At 33.2% G+C, this 18,254-nt stretch overlaps 1 protein-coding gene and 1 pseudogene across 1 annotated transcript; both read left to right on the forward strand.

Annotated features, from left to right (window-relative positions):
- The first annotated feature begins 727 nt into the window (after window positions 1–727).
- Window positions 728–2,724, forward strand: LOC129295787 (uncharacterized). Its single transcript, XM_054934353.1, has 3 exons — window positions 728–912; window positions 1,084–1,685; window positions 2,582–2,724. Exons 1-3 carry the CDS (start codon window positions 728–730, stop codon window positions 2,722–2,724), a joined length of 930 nt encoding a protein of 309 aa, XP_054790328.1.
- A 3,922-nt stretch (window positions 2,725–6,646) lies between these two features.
- LOC129295788 (receptor like protein 22-like) lies at window positions 6,647–16,389 on the forward strand (annotated as a pseudogene).
- The last annotated feature ends 1,865 nt before the right edge of the window (window positions 16,390–18,254 follow it).

Raw genomic sequence — 18,254 nt, forward strand, 5'->3', positions numbered from 1 at the left:
CCCATCCTAGTGGTAATGACTCAACATGTGAGGCCCTATTTATGCGTGGAAAAATTGATCCTACTTAGGCACATGTTGCCTTAAGAAAAGAGGGCAAGAAAATATATATATACTTGCCTTTATTGTGCGTCAAGTTATGGAGGAGGTGGGATTAACAAAATGAAGCAACATCTTGCTGGTGTGAGTGGTCAAGTAGCTTCTTGTAAGAAAGTTCCTCATGATGTACGTCACAGGATGGTTGAGTCTTTGAAAGGTTGGAGAAAAAGGAAGGTTGATGATAGAAAAGAATAAGAACAAGAACAAGAACAAGTAGACATTGGGGACCTCAAAACTAATGATCCAATTGCTCCTAGTCCAATTAAGACAGTCCTTGAGAGAAGTGCCAATAAGAGGCAAGCTTCTACTGCTTCAGTTGAGAATTATTTTGCCCCTAGGACAACTCCTGGTTCCCAACCTAGCATCAAGAGTGTGCTTGCAACAAAAGAAGCACAATACAATGCAAAAATGACTATTGCTGAATGGGCTATCGTCAATTGTATTCCATTTAATGCATTAGATTTCCCTTTATTTCAAAAAGCCATAAATGCTATTGCTTCAATTAGGTCGGGATTCAAGGCCCCTAATGCTTATGAATTTAGAATCAATTTGTTGATAGATTAGAAAAAAGGAATGTCAATTACTTATTGAGAGTCATCGAGCTAAATAGAAAAACACTGGATGTACACTCATGGCTGATTTCTTAGTCTATTCTACATATGGAATGGTTTTTGTGAAATCTGTTGATGCTTCAGATTTGGTAAAAGATGCTAGGACTTTGTTCTCGTTGTTCTGTGAAGTGATTGAGTGGGTTGGTCCCAAGAACATTATTCACGTGGTGATTGATAATGCTGCAAATTATGTAGCATGTGGCAAGTTGATTAAGGAAAAATATAAAAACATTTATTAGTCACCTTGTGCTACACATTGTTTGAACCTTACTTTAAAAGATATAGCAAGCTTAGACAATGTGTCAACACTTACCAATAAGGCATCAAAGATAACTATTTTTGTTTATAATCATATGATCTTCTTGTCATGGCTTAGGAAAAGACTAGGTTGGAAAGAAATTGTGCATCCTGGTGCAACAAGATTTACTACTACATTTATCACGTTACATAGCATATATATGCATAAGCATGACTTGCAAGCTTTGGTGATTGATAAGCACTTTGTAGATCACAAATTGTCAAAGACTCAAGCTGGAATAATTGTTACTACCATCATATTAGATAATGGCTTTTGGGGTGATTGCTTAGAAATTATGAAGGTTGTATCTCCTCTTATAAAGTTGTTGAGAATTGTGGATTCATATGAGAAGCCTTCTTTGCCTTATGTTTATGAAGGCATGCAAAGGGAAAAAAAGGCAATCAAGGCAACATTCAATGATAAGAAATATTATTACAAGCTTTACACAAACATTATTCAAGCTCGATGGGATAAGTACTTTAAGACAAATCTTCATGCAGTGCCGTATTTGTTGAATCCTGCATTCTTGTATGATGAGAACTTTATTCGCAAGAGAAGGTTAATGGATGCAATGCTTGACGTGTTTGAGTCCAATGAAAGTGAAGAAATTGATTATATTGTGATGATGAAGCAGTTAAGTTTGTATTGTGATCGTAAAGAGTCTTTTGACAAAACTTCATGTCAGAGAGCAGCCTAGAAATTAGATCCTTATGAGTATTCATATTTATTATTTAACATGTCCATGGTAATTTTAGTTATTATATAATTAACATCTAACTAAATGTTTTTTATTTACAGATGAATAGTGGTCATTTTATAGAGGTCTATTCCAGAATTGCAAACTCTTGCAATGCACATTCTTAGCCAAACTTCTTCTTCTTCTAGCTGTGAAAGAAATTGGAGTTTGTTTGAACGCATCCATAATAAAAGACAAAATATATTACAACATCAAAGATTGAATGATTTAGTTTTTACAAATTATAATTTGCGATTGAAGCATAAGTAAAAATTAGAGTTTTGAATGGCAATGCTTTTATATGTGATGTTTCTTTTCTTTTCTTCTTATTAGTTTATTTTTAATGGCATGGATAGATTATTGTTATCTTAACATTTAATATGTAGTTTTATGTGCTATTATGGGGAGATGGGTAGCATAACAAATTCAAAATGCATGATGCACAAGGAAGGGATTACATGTGCATGTACATATTCATATGTTTTGTGTGCGTCTCAGTTTCATGATGCTGTATTTTTTTTATTGTTTATCATATTTAATTGCTTTATTTTTTTTTCAAGGAGACAATTGAGGAAAAATAAAAGTTATGATCCCACTGATTATGAATCAATTGATAAAGTTGACTTTTGGGTGGCTGAAGAAGAGGAAGAGCTAGCTCCTGAGTTTGATTCTCATGATGTTACAAATCTTGAAAGTTTCATTCACAATGAAACCACAGCTGCTCCATCAACCTAGAGAGGGATCATGAAGGTTTATTAAATCTACTATCATGTCTAATACAAGTATATGAATTTCTTTCTTAAAATGCCATTCATTAGTATTAATCTTTGTTTATTGTAGGTGATGAATATATGAATGTTCTAGAGTCCCCACCTTTGCCTGATGTTGCTAGTGGTTCTGGTTTTTCTCATTCAACTCCGAATGTCTCAATGCCCGGAGATTTGAATGAAGTTAATGATGATTTTGGTATTGGTGAATATTAGTTTTAGACTTTTAGACTTTTTAATGATTGACGGGTTGTAATTATAAGGAATTAAGGATTGATATTTGAAGTGTTGTATTTTATTATTGTTGGACTTTTGAGTGGTTGGATTTAGTTGACTTTTTTATAATTAATATCTTTTTATTTAAATTGTATTATTTTAATTATGACCGGTTTGTCATTGGTTCAACCCCCGGTTAAACCACTAACCCATGACCCAATGTCGTGACTGGTTCAATGACCGGTCCGATTTTACATACCTTGCTGGTTACAAATATCAATCTGTATGTCTCAATTCATTATTTATATTATACATACGTTATGAATTAATAAAATTCATTTATGAGCATGTTCAGATTTTATTAATGTGCTTAATAATTTCCTTTCCATTATTCTTTACCGCGTATGAGATTTACTATGTAATTGTGTATTGCCATGTGACTTTCTTCCTTCTCTTCCCTTTCATTTTTTTTCAACACCGAAGACGGGACGGAATTTAGTGCTTCTGCCGTTAGGTCGTCAAAAACGAAGCTACCGATGTGTTGTCTGCAACTTCATTCTTCGTCGCTACTCGCCTACTCCAGGTCGCCAGTGACGTCCTCCCCTCTTCCTCCGTCTACGGATTCGTTCTTCACCATTGCTCGCCTGCTCCAAGTCGCCGGTGACTTCCTCCCCTCTTCCTCATCTCCTACACAGCTGGACAGACCCAGGGACAGGGTCAATAACCGAATCCTAAGGATCTGCTTCCATGAGTTTTGGGCCCATTTTCATATGGGCCCAAATCTTTGATTCAAAAAAACAAGGGTGGAGGCATGAACAGGGTCAGAAACCGGATCCTATAGATCCGGTTTCATGGAGTGCTGGGCCCAAATTTTGTTTAGACCCAGACTTGATTTAAAAAAAACTGAAAAAGGGAAATGGGCCATGTTCACTTGAAGATACTAATTCTGGGCCCAAATTGTATTAGCCCAGATCAGTGTCAAAAAAATTATTGTTTCTATTAATTATGTTTTGGCCCCAAACTAGAATTACCTCCTATGTCCCATAATTTATCGTATTTACTTCGTGACCCTAATAGATTTCTGGAATTACATTTTAGTCCCTTAACTTTCAGAATAACATTTTGACCCAAATCTCCTCTAGAATTACCTATTTACCCTTGGACACCTTTCAAATTTTCACTTAAGTCTCAAATTTGTTCCTTAATTCTCAAAAGACCCAAGGACTTTGAAATTATTTTGTTTTGTCCTAAGGTCATAAAATTTATGACTTTGTAAATTATTGATAATGCTTAAGATCTTGTAACATTGATAATGGACATACCCCATAGGTGTAACATTATTGATGTGATTTTGATGGTTGGTTTTGAGGATAGGCTAATAGCACTCCTTTAATGTGTTAGATATTTGTTGCACCCTATAGATATGGAAATGTTTAATGCATTATTTTGTATGGACTTTTATATGAGCTAGATCTTTATGGTATGTGAGCCTTCTTGGTACATGATTATAGTTGCATAATTAATAATCGCTTGTTGGGAATTCTATTTTATAATTATGTTATGCACACATAATTAATATTTCCCATTTTCTGTTTTGCAATTTGAGTTTCTGCTTTTACGTAAGTATCCTTTGTGAAGGCTCTCAATGGGACTAACTATGATGATTAGAAAGAGTCCCTCAATATGTATCTGACCATTTCTGAGAAAAATTTAGCTCTGAGAGAACCCAAGCCTGCGGATCTCTCTTCTGAGTCCAGTGCTTCTAAAATGGCCTTCCATAAATAATGGAGTGAGTCCAACCAGATCTGTCTAGCGATCATCAAGTACACAATTGAAAAGGGAATCAGGGATATTCCTGAAAAGGATACTGCAGTGGAATACTTGAAAGCTGTTGGTAACAAATACAAGAAGCTTGACAAGACTCAAAAGAACTACTATTTGTCACTTCTTGACAATATTCGATATGACAGAGTTTCTGGTGTCAGGGAACACATTTTGAAGCTTGTTCATTACTATAACAAGCTTAAATCATATAGAATTGACTTGGGTGAAAGTACCTTAGTTTACCGTGTTCTTCAATCACTGCCATCGGAGTATGCATTATTGAGGACTTCATATAACTCACAAGAAGCTGAATGGTCTATTGACTAGATGATATCAATAGTCACCCAAGAGGAAAAAGCTATAAAGAAGAATTCCTCTCACTTAGTAAACTATGTTTCTTATGGCTTTAGCAGTAAATCTGGAGGGTCATATAAGAAAAAAGGAGAAGAAGCATGAGGCCCCTAAGCCTAATAATCCAACTTTTAAAAAGGATGGTGATAAGAGTGAGAAGTCAAGAAAGAAACCCTTTAAGAGGTTATGCAATTATTGCAAGAAATCGGGTCACATTAAAGCTAATTGCTTTAAACTGAAGAACAAATAAGAAAGTGAAGGTACAATTCTTCAAACTGTCCCTCTAGCTCTAGTTTGTTTTGAATCTAACACCATTGAAACTCCCTTTGACTTATGGTGGCTGGATTCTGGTGCCACTGTACATGTTATGAATTCTCTACAAGAACTAAGAAACCAGAAGGTTCCAAGTGAGGCACAGAAGTTAGTCTTTGGTATAGCAGGGAGCAAGGCATCAGTTGAAAGCATTGGAATCATTTCTTTGTATTTAAATTTTGGTCATGTTTTACATTTGAACAATATTGTTTATGTACCTTTTGTGAAAAGGAATTTAATTTCAACTTCTGCATTGGATATTCGTGGCTATTCATTCTTTCAAGGAAATGGGAAAATTGACATTTGTTTTGATTCCATTAATGTTGGTTTCGCTTTGTTGATATATGGTTTATATTGATTAAATGATTGGTCACTTGAACTTCCTAATCTCCATATTAATGCTGCCATTGGGCATAAATGACAAAGGCCTAATGATAATTCCTCCATGTTATGGTATTGTCGTTTGGATCACATCTCTAGAGAGAGATTGGAATGCATGGCCAAGCAAGGTGTCTTACAAGACCTTGATTTCTCAGATTTTGAGACTTGTGTTAACTGTATAAAGGGAAAATTCCCTACTAGAGCTAAAATCAAAGGGGCAAAGAGATCTAAAAATACTTTAGACCTAATCTATACTGACATATGTGGACCTATCACACCTCCGGCTATGGGTGGTTTTAGATATTTCATCACCTTCACAGATGATTACTCTCGTCATGGATGGATTGAACTCTTGCGTGAAAAGGATGAGTATCTTAATGCATTCAAGACCTTTAAAGCAGCAGTCAAATTGAAATCTGGCAAGTTGATTAAATGTGTGAGATCTGACAGAGGAGGAGAATTTTATGGGAGATATACTGAGACTGACAGAAACCCTGGGCCATTTGCTTTATACCTTTAAGAGCATGGCATTGAAACTTAGTATACTATGCCTAGTACCCCGCAGCAGAATAGGGTTGTAGAAAGGAAAAATCGTACTCTCATAGATATGGTTAAAAGCATGACCATTCACTACTTATTGTCGAAATTCTAGTGGGGTGATGTACTTAAAATCGCTGTTTATATTTTGAACCAAGTTTCTAGCAAGTCAATTCTAAAGACTCCATACGAGTTGTATTTAGGAAGGACTCCTGTGCTGAAACATATGCGATTTTGGGGTTGTAAAGTATAGGTAAAACCTTACAATCCACAATAGATGAAACTTGATGCTAAAACTATTGATGGTTTCTTTATTGTCTATTGCATCGAATCTCGTGGGTATAGATTCTATTGTCCAAATCACACTATTAGGGTAATTAAATTTGATCGAGCTTATTTCTTTGAAGATGCCTTAGACAGTGGGAGCTCTATGCCTATGCATATTACTTTACATGATGAAAGCAGTATTTTGCCTATACCTATCTTGACAACCCCTCATGTTAACAGAAATAATGCCATGGATCAGGATGAAGCTGAAGATGAACCACCTTTGGAGGGTGATGGGGATTTGGTTGTTGAACTAAGACAGTCCTAAAAGGTTCACAGGTCTGCTATTCCAGATGATTACATGGTGTATTTGCAGGAATTTGATTCAGATGCTATTGATAGTTTAGACCCAATATCTTACCAAGAGGCTATTTCTAACTCGCATTCTTCTAAATGGTTGGAGGCTATGAGTGAAGAAATCACCTCTATATATCGCAATCATATATGGGAGCTTGTAGAGCTACCAAAGGGTTTTAAACTAGTAGGCTACAAGTGGGTCTTTAAAACAAAATGAGGAGCTAGAGGTGAAATTGATAGATACAAAGCCAGACTTGTAGCTAAGGGCTACAATTAGAAAGAAGGTATTGATTACACAGAGACCTTCTCTTCGGTGTCCACCAAAGATGCTTTTAGAGTAGTAATGGTTTTAGTTGCACAATTTGATCTTGATCTTTACTAGATGGATGTCAAGACTACGTTCTTGAATGGCGATTTGTATGAAGAAGTCTACATGACACAACCTGATAGTTTTGTTTAATCTGGTAAAGAACATCTAGTGTGCAGATTGAAGAGATCCATCTATAGGCTAAAACAAGCCTCTAGGCAGTGGTATCTAAAGTTTGATGAAGTTATTACCTCACTCGGTTTTGTTGAGAATGTCTCATATCAGTGTATTTATCAGAAGTTTGATGGGAACAATTTTGCCATTCTTGTTCTCTATGTTAATGATATCTTAGCCAGCAAATCAATGAATTTCCTCAATGAGATAAAACACCTATTGTCTTGCCATTTTGATATGAAGGACATGGGTAAAGCATCCTTCATTCTTAGGATACAGATTCATCGTGATAGATCTCGTGGTATTCTTGGTTTATCACAGACCACTTATATTGAGCAGGTACTTAAGAGATTCAGAATGGATTCATGTTTTCCCTCACCTACTCTTATTCAGAAAGGTAAGCTGTTGTCAGAGTTACATATCCCAAGGATGATAAGAAGAGGGCTGAAATGAGAAAGATACCATACGCTTTCACTGTTGGTAGCCTTATATATGTTCAAGAGTGTACTCGACCAGATATAGCCTTTGCCATTAGAGTGCTGGGTTGATACTTAAATGATCCAGGTCTGGATCATTGGAAGACTGCTAAGAAAGTTATGAGGTATCTTCAAGGTGCAAAGAATTACATGTTGACTTACAAAAGGTCAAATTCTCTTGAAGTTGTTGGGTATTCTGATTATGACTTTAAGGGATCAGAAGATCTTGAAATTGTTGGCTTTTCAGATTCAGATTTTGCCTCTTGTCTGGATGATCGTAAATCCACGACCGGCTATATTTTCTTGTTGTCTGAAGGAGCTGTCTCTTGGAAAAGTGTGAAACAGACACTTACAGCAGTTTCATCTATGGAAGCTGAGTCTATTGCTTGTTTTGACACTACACGTCACGCTATATGGTTGAGGAAGTTGATATCTAGCATACGCCTAGTTGAGTCAATATCACGTCCTCTAACCATTTACTATGATAACAAATCTGCAGTATACTATGCTAACAACCACATAAATTCTAGTCGTACAAAGCATTTTGATATCAAACTTATATTTGTGAAAGAGAAAATTGATGAGTCTCAATCTCGTGTGGTACACATTCCTGGCATGCAGATGCTTGCAGATCCGCTGACCAAGGGCTTACTTGTAGAAGTTTTTCAAAATCATGTAACTTATATGGGTATTATGAAATCCTTTGACGCCTTGGTTTAGTGGGAGTTTGAGAACCTTTTGTGTTGCAATTTCTCTTTAGGCTTTATTTTTCTTCTGTGAGTTATGTTCAGTTCAGTTAGATGCATCAATATTATTTGTATCCTTATAAGATTCAATGATTCTGTTGTGGTACGCTATGCATATCACTTGTTTCCCCATAGGAATCAATGATTTATATTGTTATCTTACTGAGCTGTATTTGAAATAAAATTTTGTGTTTTATTCAAATTATGAGATATCATATCACTTGTTTCCCTATAGGATCCAATGATTTTATGGAGTTTCATTTTCTGAATCTTGTTTGTGGCTTATTTATACTACTTGCTTAATTAATGCAATCCAAGTAGGAGATTGTTAGACTATTTATTTATTTATGGATTAACATTAATTAATAAGCCTAAATAGATTAGTCTTTATAATCTTGTGTGGACCGTGATAGGTGGACCACACAAGTGAGCCCAATGGATAGAGGTCCAACCCACAGCTCAGTAGCTATCAATTATTTCCTATCTCTTAACTCACTGAGTCAGAGATAATGAAATATTTTTTATTTAATTATTAAAAAAGCAGTTACTGATCTGATTCTTATAAGTCGATCAGTTGATAACCACATAGACATGACTCATTCTCTACTACTCCATTATCTCTGCACTCTCTGAAGACTCTGGGGACCTGTGGGTTGTGCACCTGTCTACACTTGAGGTAATTGAGCCTTCTCAAGGGTTCATGGATTCTTCAGGTATGCATATATTACCTTACTTATTCATATGAATTGAGATATACAAAATTCAACAGGAAATTAATCTAATTAAGGTCAATTCAAATAATAAACTAAACGATTTGCAAAAGATAGGACATGTAACTATCTTCTTTTAGAAGCTAAGCAATGTTCTCACATTTGATATTTTAAATTCCTAGTTTGATTTTACATAACCCCCACTTAATTTGGATGTGATCTGAGCTGCCTTGTGTGTGTATTCTAAAATTTGGGAGAAATTCTAATATGAATACAACAATAAGTCTTATTTCACTAGGTGGGGTCTGCTATATAAATTACATGACACTATTGTGCTCCATCATTAACAAGCTTTAAAGAATATTATTAACTAAGAGGTTTCATTCAACAACTTTTATAAGTGTTCTCTTTGATTTTCACCTACCCGTCTTTATAGAACTTAAGATTATCTGTTTTACTCTCCACTTGAATGTTTCTCATGTTCTTCTCTGTACATATCCAAACATTTTTAAATAATTTTCTATCATTTTCCTTAACAAATGCTACACCCACTTTTTTCATATATGTTCATTTTGAATTTTATCTTTTATATATGCCCACATGTTCATATCAACATTCTCATATCTGCCATTCCAACTTTATGCCCCTTGCTATTTTTTTAAAGCCTAACATTCTAATATGAATATAATAGATAATCTTATTTATAATATACTTCATATAAAAAAATAGGCAATATAAAATTAGGGGTGCCCACGGGATGGGATGAGACCAGGACACCTTTGTCCTGTATACCATCCAAAAAAAAAAGATTGAGACTAAATTTTTGTCTTGTGTCCCATCCCATTAGGAATCAGGACAGGATGGGACACGAGACGTCCTGCCATCTCAATAAATTGGCCAATGCTGAAAATAGATCTGGATAATAACATTTATTAAAATTTTAAATCATATAATTTATTAAGTTTAAAATCAAAACAACACAAGTACATAAATCACAATAATTTAAAGTCAATTATTAAATTACATTGATCACAACTACGCATTATAATAGCAATTATAACTAATCTCTAGACTATAAGAGCAACAACAACATGCAAGCCAAGCACAACATCAAATCATTACTCTTCTACTTTAGTTAAGATGTGCTAAGCCAATTATTCTTTCAAAAATAAAGCAAGAAATATGATATAAATAAAATTTATTAAATAGATAAACATAAGAATAAATTGTATTAATATAATTAATATATTATAAAGAAAGATATCGCCCTGTTTACTTTATATCACTAAAATTATCAATATAAAAAACTTTATTTTTAAATAAGAATTGCATGTATTGAAATTATAATTGATATAATTAATACAAGTATAAATTATGTTAATATATTTAATGTATATTTTTAAAACAAAAATAATATGTATATATATAATATTCGGTATGAGAAGGATGTTCCGATAGTAATCTTGTGTCCCATCCTGCCTTAAAACCCTTTCCCATCTCGTCTTGCAAAATCTTATCTCTATTGTTTTTGGGTTGGGACGAGACCCATCCTGATTATATCGAGACGATATTGGGCCAATCGGGACAGGTACAAGTAGAACACCTTTATATAAAATAAGACCTATTCTACAAAATTTTCTTTTTATTAAATCACAAAATTCTCTCCTTTTCCTTTTTGCACAGTCAAATTTGTTCTCTTATAAATATTTTATTTTATTTTGATAATTGAGAACCACACATCAGCATTCAGTAGTTTCCTAGTCATCTGCTTGTATCTCACTTCATAGTCTGTCATGGTGGGTTTGTCCTCTTCTCTAATTCCTTGTATTTGAAATTCAAATATTGTATTACATTCAAAGTAATCATCACTTTCCTCTTCTAAATTTATGTCTCCTTCAGAACCCGACTTGCACTGCTTTAATGTTCTTCCATGCAGACCCGTTCAAATATACATAAACTTTTTGCAATCCTGAATTGCTGATATTTTAGATATAATTAATATTCATTTTATAAGAATTTTCTAATTTTGCCTAAAAAAATCGACTTTGCCCTTCTAAAACACAACACTCTAATTTAGATCTGTATTTTCCTTTGTTTTCCTCCAATATTGCTTCTGTTTGGCTCCTTTAATATTTTAAAACCTTAAATACAAATTTTTTAAAAATATTATTTTTTTATATTGATTATAAAAGTAAATTTTAGAAAAAAATTTAAAAAAAAAAATGTTTCTTGGAAGTCCTTATCATAAATATTGTTTATTCTTATTTTGTGGATAAATGTTTTTAATTTTAATCATGCTCTTAATTATGGAATTTAAGAAAACACTAGTAAAATAATTTGAAATATGACTTTTTAATAGATGATTTCGTTATCTGTATCCATTAGTAGATTTTCATATATCATTATATAAAAGATTACCAATAAATTTTATTCAGATAAAAATAAAAATATGATTTTAATAACTGAGACATATTTATAATTATCAAATATACTTTTTTACGTTAAATCATTCAAGTTTATTTTAATAAGTTTATATTTCAGAAATTTTTAATTATGATTATTTTTAATTTTGTAAAATCAATTATTATTTTATTTATTCATGTCCAACTTATTATTATTTTTTATAACGCTAATGCACAGAATAAGATACCATTCATGACCCAAGAAAAAGTACGATAACATTTGTTCTTATTCAAGAAATAGGTAGGAAAAATGCAAAAAAGTATTGTAACATTTGTTGTTATTCAAGAAAAAAGATAGGAAAAATGCAAGTTCAGTTCTACAAAAGTTAAGGAACACTTAATGATTGCAAATAGTACATTTAAATTTTAAATGAAACCTCAATTTACAATTAAGATTTCTTTTTGCAACTATTTGAATTAATATTTACAATTCATTTTTTAAAAAAATTTATTGAGAACTTAACTGTCACTAATTTTATCTTTCAAAACTTTTGTCATTCTCCAAAAAAAAAAATATTTAGAACATTGGTACCGCCTCTGAAGGAGTCCGGTCTTATTTATAAGGAAGTGATAGAGATTTTTTTGGCCATATTGATAAGTCATGCCATTAAATTTTCTTACAAGTTTTTCCTTTTACCTCCTATTAAATATTGATGAGAAGAAATACGTTATTAAAGTATATATGCAGTGAAAATGGTGCAGTGGTTGGGAAGTAGGAAATCCTCATTGTGCATTTTATCTAATGGTCGAGGAAAGAGACGTGCATAAAAAAGTTATTTATAAAATTAATTTTTTTAATAAATCTGTTTTATACCTAATCTAGAGATATTAATTTAATTTGGATTGTCCAAATTTAATAAATTTGTTTTATTACTACTCTCTAACATTTATAATTTTTTTAAAATTTTTTTCTGAAAAGTATCAATTAGGACATTATTTTTATTTTTAATATTAAATCTGGACAATCCAAAATCCATCTAGGTAATTAATTTATAAAAATTAAAAATATTTAATATTTAATTGGACCATTCAGATTAAATCTATACTGTCTAGATTGGTAATTAGCGAATTCATTTAAAATATTTATTTTTATGATCTATATAATTTTTATAAATTATAAAAAAATTAATGAACTTGATTGTGTGATTTGCATATGAGAAACTATTTTATGCACCTCTCTTTTTCCGACAATTGAATAAAATGCAAGGTGAGGATTGCCCCGCTTCCCAATCACTGCACCATTTTCTGTATGTATAATCCGTCCCCACATTTAATATGGACAAAATTAAAAGCTTATTAAATTTTTAGACTTAATAAGTTTCAAAATTTTCTTTACTTCCCATAAAATACATGAGAAACGACTTACTATAGAATACAAACACAAGAGGAGGGAGTATGATGTTAGCTATGTTTAAGTTCAAAAAAGGGAACTAGAATAGTCGTTGATGACTTGACACATAATTCTGCTCCTCAAGAACGGCACCATGACATTTTACGGACATGAAATTCAAATACAGTGTTTTCTGTTCATTTGCGTGTATCTCACTTCGTAGATTTTTGGATTATTCTTGTAGTCTCCCTTGACTTGTTCCATTCAAAATACGGTGTTTGAATCCATCGATTAGTCTTTCCATCCTCCACTCATAGATTAGTGAAGTTTTCGTGATAACTTCATTTTCAGTATTTTTTTTCCTTCCAAGTGGACCCCATTTCTCAGTATATTTCAGTAGACACGCAACATAAAGTGATTCACAAAGCATCTATAAAATGATGACTTGATCATGGCAAAATCCATCATCAGCTACAGTTTGTTTCCCATATTTGTCTCCAAAGAATATTCCAATGAGAAATAACTACTCATGGATTTTCTCGATATTGTTCTTCCACTTCATAAACTTGATCAGTTTCAATATCTTTCAAGTGACTGGTCATTGCCTTATCGGCCATCAAGAATCTGCCTTGCTTCATTTGAAGAATAGTCTCACTTTCAACCCTGCCAACTCCCAAAAATTGGTTCATTGGAACCAAAGTGACGATTGTTGTCGATGGAATGGAGTAACATGCAACAAGAAGGGATTTGTTATAGTTTTGGACCTGAGTGAAGAATCTACCTCTGGGGGAGTTGATAATGCTAGCGGTCTCTTCAACTTACGGCATCTACAAGACTTGAACTTGGCTTACAATGACTTCCATTCATCGATTCCTTTGGAGTTTCACAAATTGAAGAACTTGAGGCATCTAAATTTGTCAAATGCTGGCTTTGAGGGTCAGATTCCGATTGCAGTCTCTCAATTAACAAATCTAGTTTCTCTGGATCTGTCATCCAACAACTTCACAGGCGGTCTTCCATATTTCAACATGTCCAAGAACCTCGAGTATCTATCTGTTTCTCTTAATCACTTGACAGGTGTGAAATTTTATCATCTCATTTTGAAAGTCTTGACAAACTCATCACCATTGATTTAGTGGGAAATTCCTTTTACAGAAGAGTTCCTTCATGTCTCTTTGCACTTCCATCTCTGAAAGAACTTATGCTTTCTCATAATAGATTTGAGGGTGTATTGGGTGAATTCCCAAATGCATCATTCTCCTCATTAGAGATCCTTGATGTTAGTGGGAATAATCTAGAAGGGCCTATTCCCTTGTCCATCTTTCAATTTAGAAGGCTTAGTTTTCTCCAACTTTCCTCAAATAAGTTTAATGGCACTATGTATTTGGATGCTGTGAGAAAGATGGAACATTTGGTCACACTAGGCCTTAATCACAACAACCTGTCAGTTGATACAACTTTGAGGGATAACTCTGATGACTTGTTAACATTTCCCATGTTGAATATGCTCATGTTAGCTTCTTGCAAGTTGAAAGAATTCCCAATCTTTCTAAGAAATCAATCCAATTTAATCTACCTTGACCTATCTAGCAACCAGATTCAAGGTAGTATACCCAATTGGATTTGGAGGTTTGATTTTATGGTATTCCTAAATCTTTCAAACAATTTTTTGACTGATTTGGAAGGGCCTTTTCAAAATATTAGCACCAATCTGTTTACAATTGACCTTCATTCCAACCAACTTCAAGGCCCCACTCCATTTTTTCAAAAAATGTGATGTTCTTGGATTTCTCAAGCAATAGATTTAGCTATTTAGCCCCATTTGACATTGATAACAAACTTCAGTTTGCATTTTTCCTCTCTCTTTCAAACAATAGATTTCATGGCAAAATTCCAGAATCTTTTGTACAATTTCAAATCTCCGATTTCTTGATCTTTCTGATAATAGCTTCAATGATACCATTCCTGAGTGTTTGATAAGAATGATCACTAGCACTCTTAAAGTATTAAATCTTGCAAGGAACAAACTCGAAGGGAAAATTTGGATACATTTTCAACTTCCTGTGCTTTAAGGTTCCTTGATCTGAATGAAAACTTCTTAGGAGGTGTTATCCCAAAATCTTTGGCCAATTGTCAAAAATTACAAGTGTTGAACCTTGGAAGCAATCAATTAATTGATAGATTTCCTTGCTTCTTAAAGAACATATCCACCTTAAAAGTCATGATTTTAAGATCAAACAATTTCTATGGCCCACTTGCATGCTCATATAGCACTGGAAATTGGGGCACTCTTCAAATTGTTGATCTAGCCTCCAATAAGTTTAGTGGTACCCTACCAAGATCACTCTTGCAAAGTTGGATAGCTCTCATGCTCGATGGTGAAGCTACTTCACAATTTGGCCATTTGTTTTTCGACATCAATGATGGCATTAACCCGTTGGGTTTTTGGAGTCAATTGCACTTCCTTTTGAAAAAAGATCTTGCACTAAAACTAGCAAAATACTGGAAGTAATGCCACCTTTTGCGATTGATCACATATTTATGATGTCTATCTTGTTGATTTTGGAGGTACGAGTTACCAAGATTCAGTAACAATTGTCAACAAAGGGAGACAAATAAGTTTCCAAAGAAGATTTTTTTGACTTCACTTCTTTGGATTTCTCATCCAACCATCTGGAAGGGCCAATACCGAAAGAGCTTATGAGTTTCAAAGCACTTCATGCTCTTAATTTGTCACTGAATGCCTTTTCGGGCTATATCCCTTCATCCATAGGGAATCTGAAGTATCTTGAGTCTTTGGATTTGTCAGCAAACTCTTTCAGTGGGAATATTCCAACAGAACTAGCAAGCTTATCTTTCCTTGAAGTTCTAAACCTTTCCGTCAATCACTTGACAGGACCAATCCCAACTGGTACCCAAATCCAGTCATTTGATGCAGATTCATTTGAAGGTAATGAAGGACTATGTGGACCTCCATTGACACATAATTGCAATTCTGGTGTAGGCCCAACATTGTCACCGCCATCATCTGAAAACATCTATGTTGAATTCTAGAAGTTCTATTGATTGGAATTTCTTAAGTGCTGAATTGGGATTTATTTTTGGTCTTGGAATTGTGATCTTACCCCTCAGTTTTTGGAAGCAGTGGAGGCTAAAATACTTCAAACATGTGGACTCAATCCTTTGGAAGATCATACCTCAGCTTGATTTTGCATATGAAAACCATGGGGGGAGAATTTACAGAAGTTTAAGGTGGAAACCTTTCTAAACTCACTGAGAACAAAACCAGAGTGCAATTTCTCTTATTTGGTTTTCTTTTTTTTAGTTAGAGTATGTGATACTTATCCTGAAGCATATAGGTGTATTGTATTGGTTAAAAGCAAAATGTGACAATGTAATAAATGCATGGATGTGACCTTCAAGGACATTATCTCATGTTGGGCTAGTTTAATTATAAAAAGAGGGGAAAGTGATACTTTAGTCTCTTCACACTTTTGTCCATGAAAATTTTAAATGATATTTAAGGTATAAGGGCTTCGTTAAAGTGTAAGAAAATGCAATTGATGAAAATGTTGTTAGATGATCAATAATTTCATATATTATAAATATTGCAATTTTCATGGTATAATGCCCATCCAAAAAGTGGTAAGACAAGGAAATTGAGATGCCTGTAACGATAAGGAACAATTGCTAAAAAAGATCAAGTGGTGAAGATATTTAGTAAAAAGAACCTGGAATTTTCCCATCTGATCTGCAAGTGACATTTAAGTTTCAGCATGTAATCATCCCATTTGGCCATTTTTGCTATTTTTCTTCCAATAACATTTAAGTTTCTTCATAAAAAATAATCTGCAACTAGTCTTTTATGATTTCTATTTTAACATGATATTTAAGACCGAACCAGTGAATTGGCAAAGCGGCCAAGTAATTGGTTTGGAGAAATAGCAAAAATCTGTTGAAAAACTGAGTTGAAAACGGAGGAGGGAAGAAGTTGCATGTGATGTGAAAAAAGTTTGCTTTTAAAAACCTAAAGAAATAAGACAAAAAGAAAAGGAACAACGAAGAAGAAGAAGATCAGAGAAAAAATACAAGGCTCATTTCCTTGCTTGAAAAGAATATGAAGTGGATTGAAAAAATAAAAATAAAAATACAATGAACAAAATGTGGAGAAACTATAATTACAAGAGGGAGGGTAAATTTAATTTATGAAGTTGGGAGTCATGATTATTGAGATTTGTAAAAGGTGTGATGATTTCTACATTTAAAATATATTCAATTTTTTTATGTTTACCATGCGGGATTGAATAATTGAGTTCATTTTTATTCTTTTTTTTTTTAGCCCATCCCATTCATATCATTTCAAGCAACCAAGTGACTCCTAAATGATTTGTATATTTAAAAAACAATAAATTTATAGTAAATGATAGCTTCAAGTTCAATCATTCAAAAATCTCATCATTAAACCTTGCAAGAGCGTGTCGTTTAGGAATTTGTGTTGGTGAATAATTTCATATGAGTAGAGAAGTACTCATCTTTACTTCATATGTAAATAAAGTTTTAATTTATTCATTATATTACATTAGGCAACAAGCCAGCTAGATAACCTGGCCCTTTATTTAATTCAGCTGCTTTCTTCATTTCCTTCTACGATCCGTCACCGTTGCTCTGTGATTATAGCTCGACTGCTTCCTCCAGTTCCCAGATTGATGACACAAATCTGCGGGGAAAACAAATCAAATTAAGGTTCCGTTTAGTTGCTAGAAAGGATGAGAATATAATAGATTAAGAAAATTAGAACAAAAATGAACTAAAACACATTTTCTTTTTATTGTAAGCATGCTAAAACTCAACAAAATGTGAGAATCATCACAACTTTCAAGAACCTCATAAATCATGACTTTCAACCTTGAAAAATTACCCTTCTCTCCTATGAATATAGTTAACTATCCACTTTCACATTTTAATATCTTATTTTATTTTTATGTTTTCAATTTGTTCCATTCTCTTCTTTTTTAACAACAAAAATGAGACCTAAGTGACATGAGGAAACAATCTCTCCCTCTCTCTCTCCCCCTCACTCCCTCATACACACAAAAAATTATTAACGTAATTAATTTGAATATAATTGATTATGTTACGTGGTATAATTTTGTAATGACCCTAAATTTTAATTTTTTAAAAAAAATTTCTAATATTTTAATAAGTTTTATAGCAATTAAAAAGTGGTAGTTTATAGAGATTATGCTAGAAACTTTTGCAGGGATCTAGAGTCTAAGCTGAAGTTTGGTTTTAAATC

This window comes from Prosopis cineraria, unplaced genomic scaffold (assembly GCF_029017545.1).
Source record: "Prosopis cineraria cultivar Desert tree isolate PC_DT_omini unplaced genomic scaffold, ASM2901754v1 PC187, whole genome shotgun sequence".
NCBI classification, from domain to species: Eukaryota; Viridiplantae; Streptophyta; class Magnoliopsida; order Fabales; family Fabaceae; genus Prosopis; species Prosopis cineraria.

Coding starts and splice junctions, on each gene's coding strand:
- LOC129295787 (XM_054934353.1), top strand. CDS start 728: ATGGCTGATTTCTTAGTCTATTCTACATATGGAATGGTTTTTGTGAAA. Junction 913..1,083: donor AATTATGTAGCATGTGGCAA/GTTGATTAAGGA, acceptor GTCATGGCTTAG/GAAAAGACTAGGTTGGAAAG. Junction 1,686..2,581: donor GTCTTTTGACAAAACTTCAT/GTCAGAGAGCAG, acceptor TGTTTATTGTAG/GTGATGAATATATGAATGTT.